The following is an 18,791-nucleotide window of genomic DNA, read 5'->3' as shown; positions in this document are numbered from 1 at the left end:
GATGTGACACAGAGGAAGGCTCCCATCCCAGGGGGTGGGGCCTGTGAGGGGCACAGTTCCAGGACCCACCTGGCCAGGGATGCTGTGGCCACAGGAAGGGCAACAGGAGGTGGACCAAGTCCTGAGAGGATGGACAGGTGAGAGAGGGGCAAGGCAGGCTTGGGGCTTACTTCCCGGTTAGGGCTTCTCCCACCCCTGTAGTAGTGACAGGGCTGCCAGCAGGGGTGGAGGAATCAGCCCCGGCTCCCCAACAACAATGCCAGGTGAATGAGATGGACGAGACAAGACAACAGGAGGGATGACGTGGCCGGCGTCACACTGCCCCCTGCTGGGTCGGGTCGTACCTTCCTCTGCGAATGTTTCTTCAGGAGCCAAAGAGGACAAGCAGAGAGAGAGAAGGAACAGGTCTGTGACCTCCCCTCCTCTCAGGGAGGGGCCTTCCAGTCCCATGAGACCCCTTGCCCAGGGATGGGCTGGGGGTCCCCGAGGCCTGGGCACTAATGACAAGGCCAAGGAGAGAGATGGAGGAGACCTACCAAAAATGGATCCTGGTTCTTTCCAGTTCTGACTGCCACTAACTCACCATGGGACTCTGGGACAGTCCTGCTTCCTCCCTGGGCTTCAGGTCCATCCTCTGCATAATGACTGGGCTGGGCCAACTTAAGGGCCCCAAACTCAGATTCCAACAGAGCTTCGTAGGCTGAGCTGGCACCAAAGACGGAGGACCTACGCCTACGCCCTGCTTGACTCCACCCTGGCCCTGCCACAGTGCACTGAGGCTCAGTGTGGCCCAATCTGCTCATTTTTCAAAGAAAGCCTGAAAGTTGGCATCTTTAATGGAAAATCTCCTGGTTTTAAAACAAGGTCCTGAGACCTGGCTGGACCAGTGATTTGTGAGCTTTGTCTGGTAACCTCTTGGGAAAGCCCCTCAGCTCTGACAGTCTGTGGTTCTGAGAACCACTGAGCAAGCCAGGGGCATGGAGGGGTGTGGGGGGCACTTACTTAAATCCCCAGCCCGTGCCACCCAGGACGATGGCTGCAACCAGGACCGCCCCGGCGATGGAGCCAATGATGATGTTGGTGCCACTGGGACCTGGGGAGGAGGGCAGGGCTTGGCTGGCAGGGACAGGGATGGAGAAAGGCAGAAACAGAGCCCTGCCCCTGGCCAGCTTCAGCCTCACCCTTGTATTTCTCAGTCTCCCCTGTGGGTGGGGACGTGGGCAGAGGGTTGTAGATACTGCAGTCTTTGCCCGTCCAGTCTGGCTGACAGATGCACTTCCCTTCATTGCTGCAGACCTAGGCATGGGGCAGGCCAGATAGAGATGAGAAGGGGCCTGTCCCCTCCTGAAAGTCTCCCCCACCACCCCTACCACCCTCAGTCCCTAGGCACCCACCCCGTGGTGGGAGCAGATCCGACGGTCCCCACTGCCAGGGCAGGTGCTAAAGTTGAAGGCGGAGGCTGGCAGGCAGTGATGGTCCAGGCACAGCATGTTGGGGCCGCAGGCTGTGCCATCCTCCACATAGCTCAGGTCTGATCCATCAGCCAGCTGCACATGGCCTCCCCTAGGGAAAGGGTATAGCCAGCTTCAGCCCCTGGTCTCCATCATAGCAGGAACCTCCCCTTTCCCAGCCATGGGCCCAGCCAAAACCTGCAGTCCAGCTCCTTCCCCTGATGGTAGAAGGTGACACTGCTGATGTCTCCCCCCAGGTCCCCAAGACGAGGGGACCCAGAGATATTGACGCAGAGAAGGAAGCCACACAGCACGTCCCTGTTGGGCAGGGTGGAGACAGTGAGCCCCAATGTTGACCTTAGACCTAACTCCTGAACCCTCATCTGCCCTCACCCACCACCTGATCTCTTGCAGTCTCTCATCAGACTCACAGGCTCCTCCTAGAACCTGCTGCCCCACTTCTGGAAATCTCTCCCTGCCCCCGAGCTGTGGAGGCCTCACCGGAGCCTCGGCTACTCACTGCTTACTGCACTGGACCCAGCCTGACCCTTTGCGCCCACAGTTTCCGCGTTCTGTCCCCTCCACGTTCAGCTTCTCATAGCAGAAGCGATCAGCAGCCGCTGCAAGATGATGCCAGGTGTCACCTCACCCACCCTGGGACCTACCCTGGGACCTCAGGCCTGACTTCCACTCCAGCTGGATCCCCGATGTTCTAGGGAAGGCACACATTTAAGGAGCATATTCGGCCAGAAGCTGCCCCCTCCCCAGTTCTGGGTGCTCCAGAGTCCACTCTCCCTTCCCCGGGGCAAACACTCACCATGGCCCCAGAGGGCCTGGCACTGCCGGTCTCGGGTTTTGCATCGACCACCATAGCAGCGACCCTGAGGGGCAGACAAGAAACAAGGGACAGAGACACTGAGTGTTCAGAGCAGAGACAAGGCAAGCGGTCCCAGGGGGACGGTGGCCCCACCCATCATACCTGTTCATGATCGCAGTAGTAACCATCCAGCTTGTGCAGGTTAGGGGGACACTGTGGGGAGAGGACTGGGCTGAGCTGAGCAGGCCCTAGACCCGTGTCCCCCATGTGGGGGCTCATGTGACAGGGCCCTTCTATGTCAAGGGCAATGGGTCTGGCTCTGAATTCAGATCACTGGGATCCACAAGTCCTATAGCCTCCCAAGCCTGCTTCAGTTTCCTGCACCTACCTCATAGGGACGGGGGGACTCAATGCCTTGCAATAAATAAGGACTTCGTATATGTTAAATAATCGTATTCACCACTCTGACCCCAAGCATACAGCATCAAGCGCCAGGATCACCAGCCAGACTATAAACACTGGCTAGGTGATTAAAAGATCAACAGCAGGAGACATGAAAAACTCCTTTTTCAGATGAATAAACGGGCTGATCAGAGGCGGGGCGACGCCAGCTGCAGAGTAGAGGGGCTGCAGAGCCATCGCCTGGCGGAGTCAAACCGACAGGGATACTGGTTCCCTCACTCAGGGCTCCGCGGGGCCGCCGGACGGACCTGGCTTGAGTCCCCAGTGCAGGTCTCCGCGATGTCGCACTCGTTCACAGCCTCTCGGCAGGGCACACCCCGCGGCTCGTACTAGGGAAGTGATTTGTTCCGACCCTCAGGTGGAATACAAGGAACCCGCTGACCCGTCAGCCTGCATCCCAACCCTTAAGCATGTTTCTATTTCTGCGCCCTCATCCCCTTTCAGAGGATTCCTGGCCTGACCCTCACCCCGCTTGGCACCGCCCCCAGGTACACGCAAGTTGCCATCCCTCCCATTACTTCCTGGGCAGTTCCCAGCCCTGTTCTCCGTAGACCAGCCCCTCTCCCCCGCCATTGGTGCCTTATTCGCGTCAGGTCCTGCCCCTTCATATCTGCTCCGCCTCCAGTGGCTCAATCTACCCTAAGACCTGCCCCTCCACTTTTGGCCTCCAATCACCCCTCCTTCGTTCCCCGCCCCACCCCTCCTGGCTCCGCCTCCTTCTCACCCCAACTTGCCTGGCCTCCTCACCTTGCAGCGCCGACAGCAGAGCCCGTCGCTGCACATGGCGTCGTGAGTAAGGGTGCATTTCTTGCAGCAGCTCCCGCCCGCGCGGCTGCACTCCTGAGAGACACAAGGGGAAGGAGAGGGAGGCGGTCGAGCCTTAGTCCTTCCTACTGGGGTCCACCCTCTCGCCGCCCGCGCCCTCCTCCCAGCTTGGTGCCGGCATTTGTCGCTCACCTGCACTGAGCCGCAGTCACACTCCTCCCCAGCTTCCACGAAGCCGTTTCCGCACTCAGGGGGGTCTAGGAGCTGAACAGGGAGGGAGTGTCGGGAGTCTGGCCAGCACCCTGTCCAAACCCGGCTCCCACGTTCTCTACCCCGAAGCTGTACCTTGAGGGGCTTGTTGAAGAGGCAGCTCCCGCCTCCTTCCTGCAGAAACTGGTTGTACTCATCGATGCTGCAACGCGAGAACTTGCGGGGCAGGTAGAACCTGGGCAGGGGTGGGGGACAGTGTATCCCTGCCTGCCCCCTTTCCCTCTTCTCAAGATTGGGGAGGAGGTGCACCGAGGGTTCTGATCACTCAGAGGAGGCTGAGTATCCTCCTGCCTGCCTGCCCATCAAGGAGTCTGCAGCAGGAAGGCCGAATCGGGGAGGTGCCTCCAAACGAGCCTGTGGCGGCGCCCAGTGGCGACATTGCGCACTGCAGTTTGGCCACAGGAATCGGGATGTCTGAACACTGGGCTTCTTGGAATCCTGAGTGGTGCTGACCTGAGAGCTGAGTCTCTTGAGGCAACCAGTCATGACGCCCATCCAAGTGCTCAATCCAGAGTTCTCCTTGCTCAAAATCCCTCCCCCAGTGTGTCCCCCAAGAACTCACCCAGTGTCCTCCATGATGCAACCCAGCCAGATGTCCGGGCACTTGCAGTCCCCTGAGGGGTGACCCAAGTGGACATGAGGGAGGGTTGAGGACCACGGCACCAATGGACACCCTCTCCACTTCCACAGTCTCTGGGTGGTCTGGGCTGGGTGTGTGCCCACATGGGGGTCTTGGAGGGCCAGTACCTGCGGAGCTCCGGTGTTTGTTCCACATCATGCCCAGGTTCTGCCCTAGCGTTTGGGCCAGGGTCACTGCCATGGCACCTACGTTGCCAAACTAGGGGTGAGAAAGATGAAGAAGCATAAAGAGGTCTACACCCCTCCAACATCACAGGGCTCGTGCCCTTTGCAGGCCCCTTCCTCCCAACCCCTATCCCCCCTCCACTGCTTACCTCATTCACACCTCCACCCCGGGCCATGGAGCACACACCCCCCATGTAGGCAGCCCCGCTGCTGGTGCTCTGGAAAGTTCTGCCCCTGGAAGGGAGGGGGTCATCAGGAGAACCTCCTCTCCTCCCCAGCTCCCCTGGGCTGTGAGGCGGCAGAGACTCAAGAGCCTGCCACACTAGATCCTTTCTCGGGGAGGTGAGCATCTCCCCACATTACTCAGTGTGACTTCAGCAAGCCCCTCCTCATCTCTGGGTTCATTTGCCCATAGGCAAATGAGAAGTTCCCATAAGGTAATTCCAAAAGTCCCTCAATACAGATCTTTTATCAGATTTTTTCCCCCACTAGGTAGGTACTGGGTCCCCAAAGATATCCCTGGGATGGTTTGAAAGGGGAGGGAGGGGGAGGTCATATGGGGTAGGGCAAGGGGGTATCAGCTAAGATGCCGGAGAAGCTGCCCAGCTTGTGGCATCTGGGCCAAGGCAAGCCCAGTCCCCAGAGAGTGCCTGGCATGGGGCAGGTGCTAAGTAACCCCCAAGGAATGGCTGACTGAGGAGGGGCAGCCAGCAGAGGCTGGCGGCATACATGGGGTAGGAGACTCACGAGAAGAGGTGAGTAGCGTCACTGGGCTCAGGCAGACCCTCCCGCCTGTAGACCATGAGCCGAGCCAGGGTCTCTAGGAGGTCATCCTGCACCTGGATCTTGTCCCCATCTGCCCATGTTTCCATGGCGACGAGCACGATGCGGGTGTTGAGCTGTTCCTTGTATATCTGGCTCAGAGGGGAGAAGGGTGAGGAGGGGATTGAAGGTTGGCAGTGAGTGTAAGGACAGGACCAGAGAGGGGCCTCAGTCTGTCCTCTACAGCGCTGGGGAAGGGCTGCTCACCACATCGGCCAGGTTGACCACAGACTTGGCAAAGTTGCTGGTGAGCACCACCGACTGTCGCATCTGCTCAAACTGGGAGGGAGAAGAGTGGGCGGAGGGCAGGGCTCCTCCCTGGCCCCTCCTCCTTGGCCTTGCCCCTGTAGCCTGGGAACTTACCAACGGGTGGTCGTTGATCACAATTAACTCCACGTACTTGGTCTCACTGTGCACCGTGGGGTGGCCCCGGCGGACCTGGGAGGTGGGCAGGCACTTGGAATCAGTCCCCTCCATGCCTGGCCTGTGGCCAAGTCATGGGCAGACTCGGGCCTGGGTTCCACCAGCCTGGGACAATGCCAGCCCCCACTGGCAGAGGGTCACATTTTCCCGTGTTGGTATGAGGGCAGACGGCTCAGGCTGCCTGAAATGGGCATGTGTGCACAGCAGCCTGAGGGTATGGGGAGGGGGCTTCCTCCCAGAGAGGGTCCCTGGCCCGCAGCCCCATCAGTCTGAGCCCTCCTTTGCCCCAGTCATGGACAGGGTGTCCTGCTCTGGACCCCAGGCTGAGGTCTCTGCAGCCCGAGGTCTGTGCGGGCCCCCGTACCTGCCTTTTCCTTCTCAGCCTTGGCCGGTTTGGGGGAGCAGGAGGGGCAGGGACAGCAAACAGGCAGCCTGTGGGGAGGGGTGGGTGAGGGGGGCACAGCCGGCCCCCTCCCCAGCCCCACCTTCCCTCCCTTACCTGGCTCCCTGCATCTGAGGGGTGCTGGGAGAAGAGGGGTCCGGTAAATGAGGTGGGGAAAGGGTCCCTGCAATGAGGGGGAATTAGTTCTTGGGGGCTGGCCAGGCCAGCTCTGGGGCTAGTTGAGGGGGGTGGGAACAGCTTAGTCCTTCCCCTTACACTACCCTGGGGTGACCCAGAACTGGCCAGAGCTCCCATGTCGGATCTGATCTCCCAGCTGCTCAGATTCCGGGGTCAAAGCCCTGGGGGCACCCTGAGAGACAGGACGACAAAGGACACTGGAACCTGCAGGGAGGTTACCTGGGGGACAGAGGGGGACATTGGAGCTGGGGGCACTGGGGTTGGGAACCAGAGCTGGGGTCACTGAGGAAGGCAGTGAAGCTGAAGTTACCGAGGGAGGGGAGGGAGGGGAAGCAAGCAAATGCCACCGGGACAAGCATGGCAGGGCTGTTAGGGGGACTGTGTGGGGCCTACCTGGGGGGCTTCCCGAGGCCCAGTCATCTCACGGGGCTCCACGGTGTAAGTGAAGTTCCCATCAGAGAAGACCCCACTGCAGAGACAGAGACCAGCTTGCTACCACACACACCCAAGGCCAGAGGCTGGAGGCTGTCTCCTATACCGGCCCACCCATACTCACTGCAGGCCCTGGCAGGTGGCGAGGGCGGCAAAGGAGTGCGGGTTTCCACGGAGCTTCCCCTGGTAGTAGCAGTGGTCTCCAGCACCCTGGAGTTACAGACAGAAGTGAGCAGATCGGGCCCCCTTCAGGCAGGAGGGCAGGAGGAAACTCAGCCGGGCCCACTGATGCTGCCCTGCGTACAGGGACCTGCAGCCCCTGGGGACCCCTGAGCCCGGCTCTGCTCTGCGTTCCTAATGTGCTGTGTGACCCTGGGCAAGTTCCTGTAAAGGAGCAAGTTAGACTAGATCAGTGGTGGTTCACCGCTTGTAAGAGTGGAAAGGGAGTCACAGACTCCTTTAAGAACAGCTGATATTTCTATAGCAGCTGCTATGTGCTGGACACAGTTCTTTCTAAGCACTTACCGTGTAGTATCTCATTTAAGTGGTGGTGAGGGCATGGACTTGCCCCCCACCCACACAGGATTTCATTCTAAGTGCCTCTCAAGGAGCTCATAGTCACCTCTAGGCCTGTGGTGGTGGGGCAGCAGAATGAGCAATATGAGACCCAGAGAGGACTAGGGGCACCCCTGGCCCACCCTGCTTCCTGAAGAATTACTTGTGTTCCAGTTACTGACCAGGCTGGGGGTTGGGGAAGGGTGGCTATTTATAACCACTCATTCATCTCTGCTCAGCCTCTGGGCATCCAGGCCTGGGACGACAGGGTCCCAACAGCTGGGAATTCCTGGTCCCTTGGTGCTGGACAAGAGAGGGCAGTTCCCCACCTGTAGCCTTCCAGAAGAGACTGGGGGTGGTCCAGACAGAGCTGGGCAGGGCCAGGAGGGTCCCTGCATACTGGGCAAAGGGGCCGCCTGGGAATCAGACTTCTGGAGTTGGGTGAGGGGGCTCAAGTCCCACACCTGCCTACCCCAGCTGCCCACCTTGGAGTTCCCAAGGTGGAGAGAGAATGGAGGGTCCTGAGGGACAGTGCTCATCCTGAGTATATCCCTGACCCCATCTCCTCTGGCCACCTGGCCCTACATCTCTGACCACACACAGCATCACCAATTCACTTCCCCTATCCCCCTACAAAGGCACTCACAGTGCTGTGCTGTGCTGTCCCTTCATGGCTGAAATGACGTTCCACGTATTGTGAGGAGAGGAGATGACTGGGACACACAGAATGGACAAGAACAGGGAGGGGTCGCAGGTGAGGCAAGTTCAGGCTTGGGTGCCCCCTCAGCTCAGAATCCAGGACCCCCACTGCCCCAGCCTAGCCCCCCTTCAGACCATTCTGACACCAACTAGCCAAGTCCATGCCAGGTTTACCCACCGACCCAGTGCCCTTCCTTCTAGGCAAGGCCATACTCACTGGTTAAGCTCCAGGTCCAGGGTGAAGTTTGAATTGAAGGCTGGGATGACAAAACTCACCTGGGCCAGGTGGACAGGCTGGGGGGAGGGACAGAAAGGGAGTTATCCTGGGAAGGCCTGAAGGCAGGAAATGGGGAAACCCCAGTATACGGAGTAGCTCTTAAGGAGAGGATGGCCCAGCTACAGAAGCTGAGGGTCAGTTGCGGGAGGTGTGATTGATACAAGCTCATCCTCCGAGACTCTGTTACTTCACTGTGGTGAGCAGGAGGGTTCTCCTGAGGGCACCGGATACCCTCTGCCCTCAGGGCCGCAGCTCCCGGGAGCCAGCCCACTGCAGCAGTGGGGTGGGAAGGAGCACTCAGCCTTGGCCACAGCCCTGCACCAGGCCCTCTCTGCTCTTGGCAGGGCCACCCCAAGAATAAAGGGAAGGCTCCAGACCTATGAAAAAGGAAGTATTCAGTACAGGGGCAAACAGGAAATGCAATGCTGTGCGACCCCTGGTCCTGCTGAAGCAAGCCCCACCATCCCTGTCCCCTACTCAGGCCTAGTCTCAATTTGACTCTGCAGGGTGGATGGGTTGCAGAAGCTGGGGCAATGGGCTGGCGCCATCCACTCAGGAGGAAAGGCTTTGGCTCCTCTACCCCCAAAATCCATTGCCCTCTGCCTGGCTCAAAGCAGCTCATCTTCAATATTTCAATCCCATGGTTAATTTTTAAACATGGAAGTTTTCCTGATAAATTTTTCAGAGAGGCCTATGCAGTGGGGTTGGGAGGCTCCAGGTTGTCATGGCAACATACCAGGCCGAGCAAGATGGCTGCCCTCCCAGGCCTGGGCACCCAGCTACTGTGAGAGGGATAGAGTCTTCAGAGCCTGGAACTGGTGTGCTGGGAGAGAAACTGACTCCAAGAGAGAACGGGCAGGAGAGGCTGGGCTGAGGCGTGTGGGCCTGCCCAGTCCTGAACTACAACACTAACTGACACACCTGGAGGCCATGTTCCCCACGGCAAGGTGGTGTCTACGACCTCGGGTCTTACAAAGGGTCTAGAAGCTCAGGGAAGGGCTGAGAGGATTCAGGGACTGGAGCCTTCCTCCAACCCTACTTCCGTCCACTTAACAAGACTGAAATCCAGGCACCCAGAAGAGGACCACACCACATGCGTGCAGGTGTGGGACTTTTATTTGCAGCCTTTTGAGGGCTGGAAGCACACTGAAGGAAGGAGAAGGTCATGAAATCCCATAGCCAGGTGCCTAGGCAGCTTCCTTATCAATAACCCTAATCCTGACTCACCTTTACTGAGCACCTACTGTGTACCAGGCACTGTCATAAGCACTTGACCAGTCCTGCACTTGATCCTCACAACAGCTCTATGAGGTCAGTGCTATGGTTAGCCCCATCTCACAGGTGGAGAAACTGAAGCACAGAGCAGCTAGCTAACTTGTCCATGGCATCACAGCTAAGAAGTGGCAAAGCTGGATTTAAATCTGGGGAATCAGCTTCCAGGGCCTTCTCACCCCAAAAGTGAGGTAAGTTGGAAATGGGCCCAGTGTTTATGAGAGGTTGGGAGAGAAGCTGAGAGGAAGCGATGGGTCAGAGCCTGGGCAGGCAGGTCTCTGAGCCCCAAGGACACTGACTCCTAGGCTGACCGAGCCTCCACGCTCCACCCTGAGCCCCTACAGCATCGATCAGACTTGAAATAGAAAGTAAAGGACGAAGGAGTCACTGCCTCCTCTTCCCACCTTGGCCGGGACCATCTCCTGCTCACTCCCTCCCCTGGGCTAGACTGTATCTACCTCCCCGTGACCTGGACCACCTCAGCCCTCCCCACGCACCTCCATGAGGACCACCTCAGCCCTCCCCACCCATTGCCTACCTGGACCACCTCAGCCCTCCCCATGCACCTCCATCAGGACCACCTCAGCCCTCCCCACCCATCCCCTACCTGGACCACCTCAGCCCTCCCCACACATCCCCTACCTGGACCACCTCAGCCCTCCCCATGCACCTCCATCAGGACCACCTCAGCCCTCCCCACACATCCCCTACCTGGACCATCTCTATCCCACCTCCCTCATGACTGTCCCTGCTTGTTCTATCTGTCCCCACTCATGAGCCCCTACCCTAGCCCCACCTCTGTCCACCCTGAGGAGCAGCCTGCCTAGGCCTCTGGCTCTGAGTCCACGCTCTCAGGCTGTGTGGTCTCGGAGATGATGTGAAACCTCTCTAGCCACAGATTTTCCCACTGTCAGTGTTAAGATGAGCCCAGATGTGACCTGGGACATTGGTGTGTGTGACTGGGAGTCAGAGTCACCCTAGTCCTGGAGGATCCTGGCAGAGTTGGCTCTGGTGCTTACAGACTGCCCCCTGCTTGGGAAGTCAGTAAGCTGACCCTCTAGCCTCCCACTCTACAGACAGCCTGCACTGATGGGGAGCAGTATCCGACACCCCAGGGTCCTTTTTGCCCCCCAGCACCTGTTAGCCTGATGAGGTTTTAGCCCCAACCTGGAGAGGCTGGACTGTGAGAGTGGGCTGCCCTTCCCCTAGCAGAACTCAGGGCTCAGGCCGGATAAGACCATGGGGGCAGAGCAAGGGCAGCTGCTGGGCTGGAAGCCTGAGGAAGAGGAGAGAAACCACACTTGCTGGGCCTGGCCCAATGGGGGAGACACAGTGCAGCACTCTTGTCTTAGGGAAGAGACAGACCAGGCAAGCCCACCTCAGCGCCAGGGCCTCTGCATCCCAAGTTCCTGGGGAGGGGGTTCCTGCTGCCTGAATCCTAAGACACCTCCTACATACACAACAGCCAAACTTGAGGCCAATGTCCTATCAAAGCCAAACAGCTTCATTGCCTGGGCCTGCTTCCAGACCCTGACCTACAGCTGACCTCATCCCATTATCTCTCAGTCCCCTGGGGGCTCCTGCAGTCTTGAGGTCACACCCGGGCTCCATCCCCTGGTGCCCCCACCTCTGCACCAGCTCAGCTGCTCGTGACCAGTGGCTGCGACCCTGTGCTCTGCACTTGTCCCTTGCTGCCAGCCAGCCTGGGATCTCATGTGGTCCAGCTCACTTGAGCTCAACTGCCCAGGCCATCTGGTCCTCATTTTACAAATGCGGGGCCAAGGTGGAGAGAGACACCTGGAGGTGACTGGCCCAGGGTCACGGCTGGAGAGTACAGAACCAAGTCTCATCTTTGGGCTGGGGTTCCTTCCCGCTGTGCAGAGTCTCTCCCACTCCCTGCCCCACCTGAGGCCTCCCTGTTACTGGTCCTCCATTCTGCAGGCATCCTGCTTCTAAGGAACTGTGTGTGCCTCCTTTTCTCTGTACTCTGTATTAGGCTCAGCTAGATACGAGGTGCAGAGAGGAGGCAAAAATTCCACTGAAGCCCCAGAATCACAAATGCAGCCAGACCTACAGACTCATAGTCTTTGTAAGGGGGAGACTGAAGGGCGTCAGGATTTCCATGCTCCAGAAAATTAGCATTTGAGACCCACTGCTCCACACAAGCCTCCAGCCACTGCCCCGCACCTTGAATCCCAGAGACAGCTGTAGCCAGAAAGCCCTCCACTCAGACCTCTCTCTCCCCCCCTGCAAAACCCACACCTGACAACTCATTCAAGGCTTTTGGCCTCTCTACTCTTGGCCCTTTAAGCACACAGTGCTTGACATACATTTATTTATGGCTGATTTAACTTTTCATAGGGGCAACCTTTTTTCCCCTGGAACTATGCCTGCCTTTCTTTCTCCCCTGTGCCATATCCAGGGGCTCCACACTTGTGTTGAATGGAATTGGGTCAGAAGGCCTGAGTGAGCCTAAGTGAGCTGCTTAACCTCTCTGAGCCTCAGTTTCCCCACCAGTAAAATAAGGTTGCTGTGAGGATTAAAGGAGCCTTGAAGGTTGGGCAATCTACTTCTGTAGTGATACCGCCTCGGAAACCCAAGGAGGGGTCTCTATGAGTCAGATCCGACTCGACAGCATATAACAACAACAACACACCTAAGGCATTTGACTGCTAACCACAAGGTTGGTGGTTCCAACCCACCAGCCACTCTGCAGAAGGAAGATGCGGCAATCTATTTCCATAAAGATTTACTGCCTAGGAAACCCAATGGAGGTCACTATGAGTCAGAATTGACTCGATGGCAGGGGGTTAGGGTTTTTTTTTTTTTGGAGGGGGGAGCACAGCGGCTATGCACTCAGCTGCTAACTGAAAGGTTGATGGTTCGAACCCACCAGCTGCTCCATGGGAGAAAGATGTGCAGTCTGCTTCCGTGAAGATGACAGCATTGGGAACCCTATGGGCAGTTCTACTCTGTCTATAGGGTCGCTCTGAGTCAGAATTGAGTGGATCACAACAGGTTTACAGGTGAGGATTACATAAAAGCTCTTTCTCATATGTTATTATCATAAGGGTCAGTAATAATAAATGAGGGGAAAAAAAACCTACTGCCATCAAATCGATTCTGACTCATAGCAACCCCCATTGGGTTTCCAAGGCTGTCAAGCTTTACGGAAGTAGATTGCATCATCTTCCACCTGTGGAACAGCTGGTGGCTTTGAACTGCTGACCTTCTGGTTAGCAGCCAAATGTTTTACCACTACGCCACCAAAACTCCTTAAATGAAGAAGGAAATATAAATGTTCCAGCTGAACAGAGCTTAGAGGAACTGGATTTAAAAAAAAAACAAAAAACCGCAGGGTTGCAGCAGGAGGGTGGCTTTGGGCTCCAGATCCGGGTGGGCTGGAGTGGTTTACCTGTGAAGTATTGCACCTGGGGACATCTTTCTCTCTGGACTCCCCTCCTGCCTGCTGTGCACAGGGACAGATGCCACTGTAGGCTGGCTGGCCGCAAACAGAGTAGGAGCCAGAGTGGCAAGGGCCCCACCTGGGAGCAGGTCCTGGCTGGGAGAACACCCTCTCCACTCAACAGTCTCCCCGCTCCACACTTCCCAGCACTGCACTGACGCCCCACTTATCAACAGGGCAGTGGGGGTTCCTAGACAATGAGAACAGTTGGATGAATTTCCGATGAAGGGATTTGACCTAAATTTTTGAAGACAGAGTCACCTCCCTGCAGGGTCATCAGTCCCTCCAGGGACAGACTCTGGGCAGCTGGGTTCCCCTAAGCAGCCAGGAGGGTGCTTGGGACAGGCCATGTGCACAGGCCAGAGTCCACCCCCTGTGCCTACTCGCACTCTGACAGGTCACCCCTAAGTGCCCTAGCTCCTGTTTGGAAACCCAGCCCTCATGACAACACCAGGTGACCAGGACCCCCCCACTGACACCCAGGAAGGAGGGCAGACTTCACAGATGTTGAACATCTGCTCTTGACAGATCCCAGGTTGGGCCTGAGAGGGCAGGTTATTATGATCCCCATTGTCCAGATGAGGAATGTGGGGTTCAGAAAGCTGTGGTGGCTTGTTCAAGTCACGGTCAGAAGCAGTGGAGCCAGCAGCTGCCCCAAGGCTGTCCCATCCCAAAGTCACATCTCAAAGACTTTCAGATGGAAGTCAGCCACCTTTGTGAACTCATCCTCCATTCAAGGCCCTCCCTAGTATTCTGGGTCCAGCACAAAGCCTGGCCCTGCCTTCCAGCCACCAGCATTCTCCCAGGAGCCCCCATTGTCCCCAACCCCAGTACAGAGCTCTGACTTTGTTACACAGATCAAAGTACATCCTTGACCCTGGTGGTTGCACTAGGACCTCAGGCACAGCCACATTGCTCCCTGATGGTGGCTACCATTTTGAAAGGGCTGGAGGCTGAGCTCACTGTCCCCTACCCCTCTGCAGCAAGAAAACACAAACCCTGCCATACACATTCAGCTGAGGGCCGTGAGGCAGGTGGTTTCAGGAAAGGCTGGTCTGGACGGCTCTCATAAGGCTCAGCCCTTAACTGAGGCTCCTTCCCCCAGCCTGCGGGATGAGTGTCCCCCAGGCCTGCCTGGGAGCCCCACTCACTTCCCCATATCCTGCCCTCTCTGTGGTTCCCAAGATGTTGGCACCATCTCAGGAGCAGGCATGACCCACTGGGCAGCCTTGTGTGAATTAGAAGGTGTCCCTTCAGAACTCATGCAGCCTCGTGAGCCCATAGATTTCAGCCCACTTGCTCCGCACCCACGAAACTTTGTGCAGTGAACAACCGGCCCAACTGTACCGTGGCCTGATTGTCCTCCTGCCTCACTGCTGAGCTGTAGGGCCACTATGGCCACAGGTTCCTAAGCTTCCAGAAACTGCCCACCTCTTTGGGCTTGAGGCCCAACCCACTTCCAAGTGGACAGAAGTGAGGTGATGGGAGTAAGGGCAAAGAGCCCCCTGTGTACTTGAACAAGGGGCGGGGTAGTGAACTGCTTCTGAGCTCTGTTCTAAAGCTGGCTTCCTAAGTATTAATCTTGGCTCTGCCACTTAAGCTGTGTGACTTTAGATGGATTACTTCACTTCTCTGTACCTGTTTGCCTATCTGTGAAATTGGGATGAGAGTGGTCTCACCTAGTGTGGTTGTAATGAGGATTAATAAATTAATACATGTAAAGGCAGAATAGTGCCTGGTCCAGTAAGGGTCCAAAAAACAAACTCACTGCCATCTAGTCAATTTTGACTCACAGCAGCCCCCACTGGGTTTTCAAGGCTGTAAATCTTTATGGAAGCAGATTGTCTCAGCTTTCTTCCTCGGAGTACCTGGTAGGCTTGAACCACTGACCTCCTGGTTAGCAGCCAAATGCCTTAACCTCTACACCACCAAGACTCCTGAGTAAGGGTCCAGTAAATTGTAATCTCCTAACTTTTAATCCATTCCTGGCCACCTACCCTTTCCCTACCCCCTAGCCAGGGGTCCTCAGTGGACAAAGTCCTAGCCCATCACCACCTCCTGGCAGTGGGTGGGGCTAACACTGGTGGTTCAGGGGTAGAATAGTCCTCTTCCTTGCAGGAGACCTGGCCAGTGGACCTCACACACAGCCACCAGCTCTCTGTCACTGGAGGCCTGTATGTTGCTGTGAGGCTGAATAGTTCAGCAGAGATTGCAGACTTAGATGAACTGGGAAGAAAGGCCTGGCAATCTACACCCAAAGTATAGCCATTGCCCAGGCAATGTGGGAGTGACCGGGCAGGTGCCACAACAATGAAGCCTACGTATCAGAAAGCTTGGGCCCAGGAAAAAGTGACTAGCCCAATGTCACAGAGCAGTTCAATGCCAAAACCAAAAACCACTCACTGCTGTCGAGTAGATTCAACTCACAGCGAACCCCCCTTGGGTTTCCAAGGCGCTATCTCTACAGAAGTAGATGGGCCAACCTTCCTTCCGAGGAGGGGCTGATCGGTTTGAACCGCCAGTCTTCTGGTAAGCAGTCAAATGCCTTAGGCACTACGCCACCAGAGCTCCTGTTCGGTGCCCAAGGCCTCCCATATGCTCTGTATGACCCACAGTAGATGGAAATCATGCTGCTGACCCAACATGTCACTCAGCCTGAAGTTCCAGCCCAGTGCAGTAATTTAGGACAAAACTCAGGCCACACTGCGCTGAGGTGCTTCCTGTGGGAACACTTGGGTTCAGCACTGCACTAGCTCCACCATCAGACAATGGTTCGGAGGCAGAAGCACTTCCAATCTGGGTAGAAATGTCAGAGGGATGGGACGTCTTCTTTCCATGGGGACAATATTCTGGACTCATCTTTTTGTCTACCCTGGCCTCTTCCAATCTCTAGGTGGGTTTAGGGGAGCACATCCTGGACCAGAATCCAGGGAGTCCCTGGAGGCAGAGTGATGCAGTGGGAAGTGCTCTGGCCTTGGAGAAAATGACTCCCAGCTCCACGTTTAAGAGATGGTGGATTTTGGGCAAGTTACTTAACCTCTCTGAGCTTCACGTCATCTGCAAAATGGGGCAGACAAGAGTTACCTGCCTTACAAAGTTGTGAGAATTAAGTGATGTCATATACATACAAAGCTTTAACAGTGTTCCTGGCCCGGAGAAGTCTGCTACCTTAATAGTTCTTCTCCCTCCCCACAAAGGCAGACCCTCCCCTTCATGCAAAACTGAGGCACAGATAAGGCAGGGCTTTAGGGGAGAGTTTGGTGAAGTCCTGGGATGGCTAAGACCACAGAAACCCCCACCAGAGGTGACCACTGCCCCACACAGCACCCTCTAACACACAGCACCCTCTGACCAGCTCTTCTGCCCTCAGACATCCCCTTAGGCATGTACAGGCATAGTTACTCACACATGTGCAAATATGCTAGCCAGTAGAATGACACCCAAAGAGGTCCCCACACACACTCCCCCCTAAGTCCAAGCCACCTATGCTGATGTCCCTACACAGTGTCTTGGGTACCACATACTCCACAATCCCCACCAAACACACTGTGTCTTTGGTAAGGAGTAGGCTGAAGCAGCAACCTACCCAGTTGGGTTCCTTTCCTTTTCATCCCTACCTACCTCCGTGCTTTCCCTCACCTCTGCTCCTTGACTCCACCATGGCATCACTGCATCCCCTAAAGAACAAGGCAGGAGTCCCAGCAGTGAAGCAGGGCAGTCAACTCCCAGCCCATGCAACCTTGGGACGCACAGTGCCAAGGAAGGGGAACCACCAGGGAAGAAAGCTGGACTAAGGGCCAGACCGCAGCCAGGACACCCATCCCTGGCCCTGGGACCATCCCCATTGCCTATCCACCCCGCTCCCAGGGAGCCTGGGCAGGCACTGAAACCAACCCCCACCCCCACCCCTAGGCCCGTGCACACCAGCTCAGGACCATTAACCCCTCCCCCGCCTGGGCAAGGCCTTGAGTGATGGTCCATCTATTATGCATGCTCCTTCCTGCTCTGTTCCATTTCTCCCCACCCCTGCGCCACCCCGCATCCCCCTCCACCACCCCTCCTTAAGGGCTTTTAACCAAGTACATTAGCCAGGGCCAGATGCCAGTCTGACAGCTGTCCATAATGTTAGCCCCCGTTTCCCTCCTTCCTCCCTCTGCCCATTGCAATCTACCTCCCACCACTCTTGGCTGCCAAAACTTCCTAGGCCCAGGCGCACCCCTCCTCTTTCTGCCAGGCTCTCACCTCCCAGCCCCCCCCCCCCCCGCCACCCCCACTGGCCTGGCTAACTTTCAGCTTCCAGCTCCTAGAGAGCCACCAGAGGCATGCTGAATGAATATTCCATCTGAGTGATTATTATTCACATGATATTAATTAATTATTAATTGCAATTAATCTCCATTCCTAACCTTCCTCCGGGAGGGAGCTGAAAGGATAGGGGGCGGGTGGAGCTGGCATTTGTGGGTGAGCTCAGGCACAACTTTCCAGGGCCCCACTCCCTGGGAGGGCAGGAAAGAGAGCCAACGTCTATCTGAACACAGTGGGAAACTGAGGCTGCAGTGAACACTGTGCTGTTCCAAGAAAGCCCACTGAAGGCCGCTGCCAGGAGAACCTAGAAATTGGGTTTCTCCCCTTCCCCCCTTCCAGCTCAGTCTTTGAGCAGAACCACTTGCCTTGGCAGGAGGGGACTAGGGGCCAGTGGAAGGCTGACCCAAGCTGAGCTGAGACCTGGGCATCCAAGGATCCCTGAATGCCAAAGACGGTGATAGGAGGGGGACCTGGTGCTCTGAGGGCTCGGTGCTCCTCACTAGTGACTTGGGCACCCACCTGATAGCCATTGTGCAGAAGGGGAAGCTGCAGGAGCTGGCAGCAGAGAGGGGAGCAGACCCCAGTTCCCCTGGTTACCCAGGCCCCCAGCTGCTCTTGGCCTCTAAGGCCTGCTCCAGCCCTGGGGCCCCACCACCCAGCCCCGCTCACCGGGCCCCCTGGTGGCTCTTGGCGGACCCTGGTGTCCAGCTGCTGCTTTCGGACCTCTCCCCCGGAGCTCTCCCCCACAAGACGGCTGGGTTCGGTGATCTCGTGGGCTTCTGCGTTCCCTACCTGGGGTAAGCTTCCCCAGCGCAGAGCTCCAGCAGGACCCCGGGCCCCAAGACCTGGGGAGACAAGGCCAGAGCTGCAGGCAGATGCCCACCTTGGGGCAGGAGGTTGGGAATAGGGTGGCCAGACACGATCCCCCACTCCCTAGTGTGGAGCCCCAGGAGCCCTGGAGGGGGTACCTAGTGAGGGTCTGGCCGCCCAGCTGAAGGAAGACCCCCATGGGGAGGGGCTAGGAGCTTCATTCCTGCCCAACCGTCACGACTGCCCCCCCAAACCCGCAGAGACCTGCAGAGTCTGCCAGCCGGCAGCAGAGGGATGGCTCCGGTAGGGCCGGCCAGATAGGGGACAGGTGGCTGCACGCATCCTAACCCTTACCCCCTTTCCGCGCTCTGGACCCGCTATCATCCCAGCACTGCAGGAAAATGTGGCTGCAGCAGAAACCACTGCAAAACCGGGGCGGGGGAGGGGGCCGCCGGCCGGGGTCACTCACCAGGCGCGGGGAGCAGGGGGAGCAGCAGCAGCAGCAGCAGCAGCGGCAGAGCCGCGAACGCCCAACGCCGCCTCATGGTTCGCTCATACCCTTCCGTCCAGGGGCTGCGGCT

The 18,791-nt window shown here is 57.2% G+C and overlaps 1 protein-coding gene across 1 annotated transcript in view; it reads right to left on the bottom strand.

The window, feature by feature from the left end:
• Nucleotides 1-313: 313 nt before the first annotated feature.
• ADAM11 (ADAM metallopeptidase domain 11) overlaps nucleotides 314-18,791 on the bottom strand; it is a 19,176-nt gene continuing 698 nt past the window's right edge. Inside the window, exons 2-27 of the mRNA XM_042782872.1 lie at nucleotides 18,680-18,789; nucleotides 18,070-18,245; nucleotides 8,298-8,374; nucleotides 8,028-8,094; nucleotides 6,951-7,036; nucleotides 6,788-6,863; nucleotides 6,314-6,380; nucleotides 6,179-6,246; nucleotides 5,755-5,829; nucleotides 5,599-5,670; nucleotides 5,317-5,483; nucleotides 4,719-4,803; nucleotides 4,513-4,603; nucleotides 4,328-4,379; nucleotides 3,841-3,940; nucleotides 3,688-3,759; nucleotides 3,478-3,570; nucleotides 2,979-3,059; nucleotides 2,431-2,481; nucleotides 2,269-2,332; nucleotides 1,972-2,071; nucleotides 1,650-1,769; nucleotides 1,395-1,563; nucleotides 1,182-1,296; nucleotides 1,003-1,093; nucleotides 314-362 (exon numbers count right to left, since the gene is read on the bottom strand). Of these exons, the coding sequence (XP_042638806.1) occupies nucleotides 314-362; nucleotides 1,003-1,093; nucleotides 1,182-1,296; nucleotides 1,395-1,563; nucleotides 1,650-1,769; nucleotides 1,972-2,071; nucleotides 2,269-2,332; nucleotides 2,431-2,481; nucleotides 2,979-3,059; nucleotides 3,478-3,570; nucleotides 3,688-3,759; nucleotides 3,841-3,940; nucleotides 4,328-4,379; nucleotides 4,513-4,603; nucleotides 4,719-4,803; nucleotides 5,317-5,483; nucleotides 5,599-5,670; nucleotides 5,755-5,829; nucleotides 6,179-6,246; nucleotides 6,314-6,380; nucleotides 6,788-6,863; nucleotides 6,951-7,036; nucleotides 8,028-8,094; nucleotides 8,298-8,374; nucleotides 18,070-18,245; nucleotides 18,680-18,789 (2,374 nt within the window). The remainder of the gene's footprint in view (nucleotides 363-1,002; nucleotides 1,094-1,181; nucleotides 1,297-1,394; nucleotides 1,564-1,649; nucleotides 1,770-1,971; nucleotides 2,072-2,268; nucleotides 2,333-2,430; nucleotides 2,482-2,978; nucleotides 3,060-3,477; nucleotides 3,571-3,687; nucleotides 3,760-3,840; nucleotides 3,941-4,327; nucleotides 4,380-4,512; nucleotides 4,604-4,718; nucleotides 4,804-5,316; nucleotides 5,484-5,598; nucleotides 5,671-5,754; nucleotides 5,830-6,178; nucleotides 6,247-6,313; nucleotides 6,381-6,787; nucleotides 6,864-6,950; nucleotides 7,037-8,027; nucleotides 8,095-8,297; nucleotides 8,375-18,069; nucleotides 18,246-18,679; nucleotides 18,790-18,791) is intronic.

This window comes from Orycteropus afer, unplaced genomic scaffold (genome assembly GCF_000298275.1).
Source record: "Orycteropus afer afer isolate SDZICR_OR568_19922 unplaced genomic scaffold, OryAfe1.0 scaffold00495, whole genome shotgun sequence".
NCBI classification, from domain to species: Eukaryota; Metazoa; Chordata; class Mammalia; order Tubulidentata; family Orycteropodidae; genus Orycteropus; species Orycteropus afer.
Note: the sequence above shows the minus strand (reverse complement) of the source record. Positions and strands in the feature narration are given on the sequence as shown.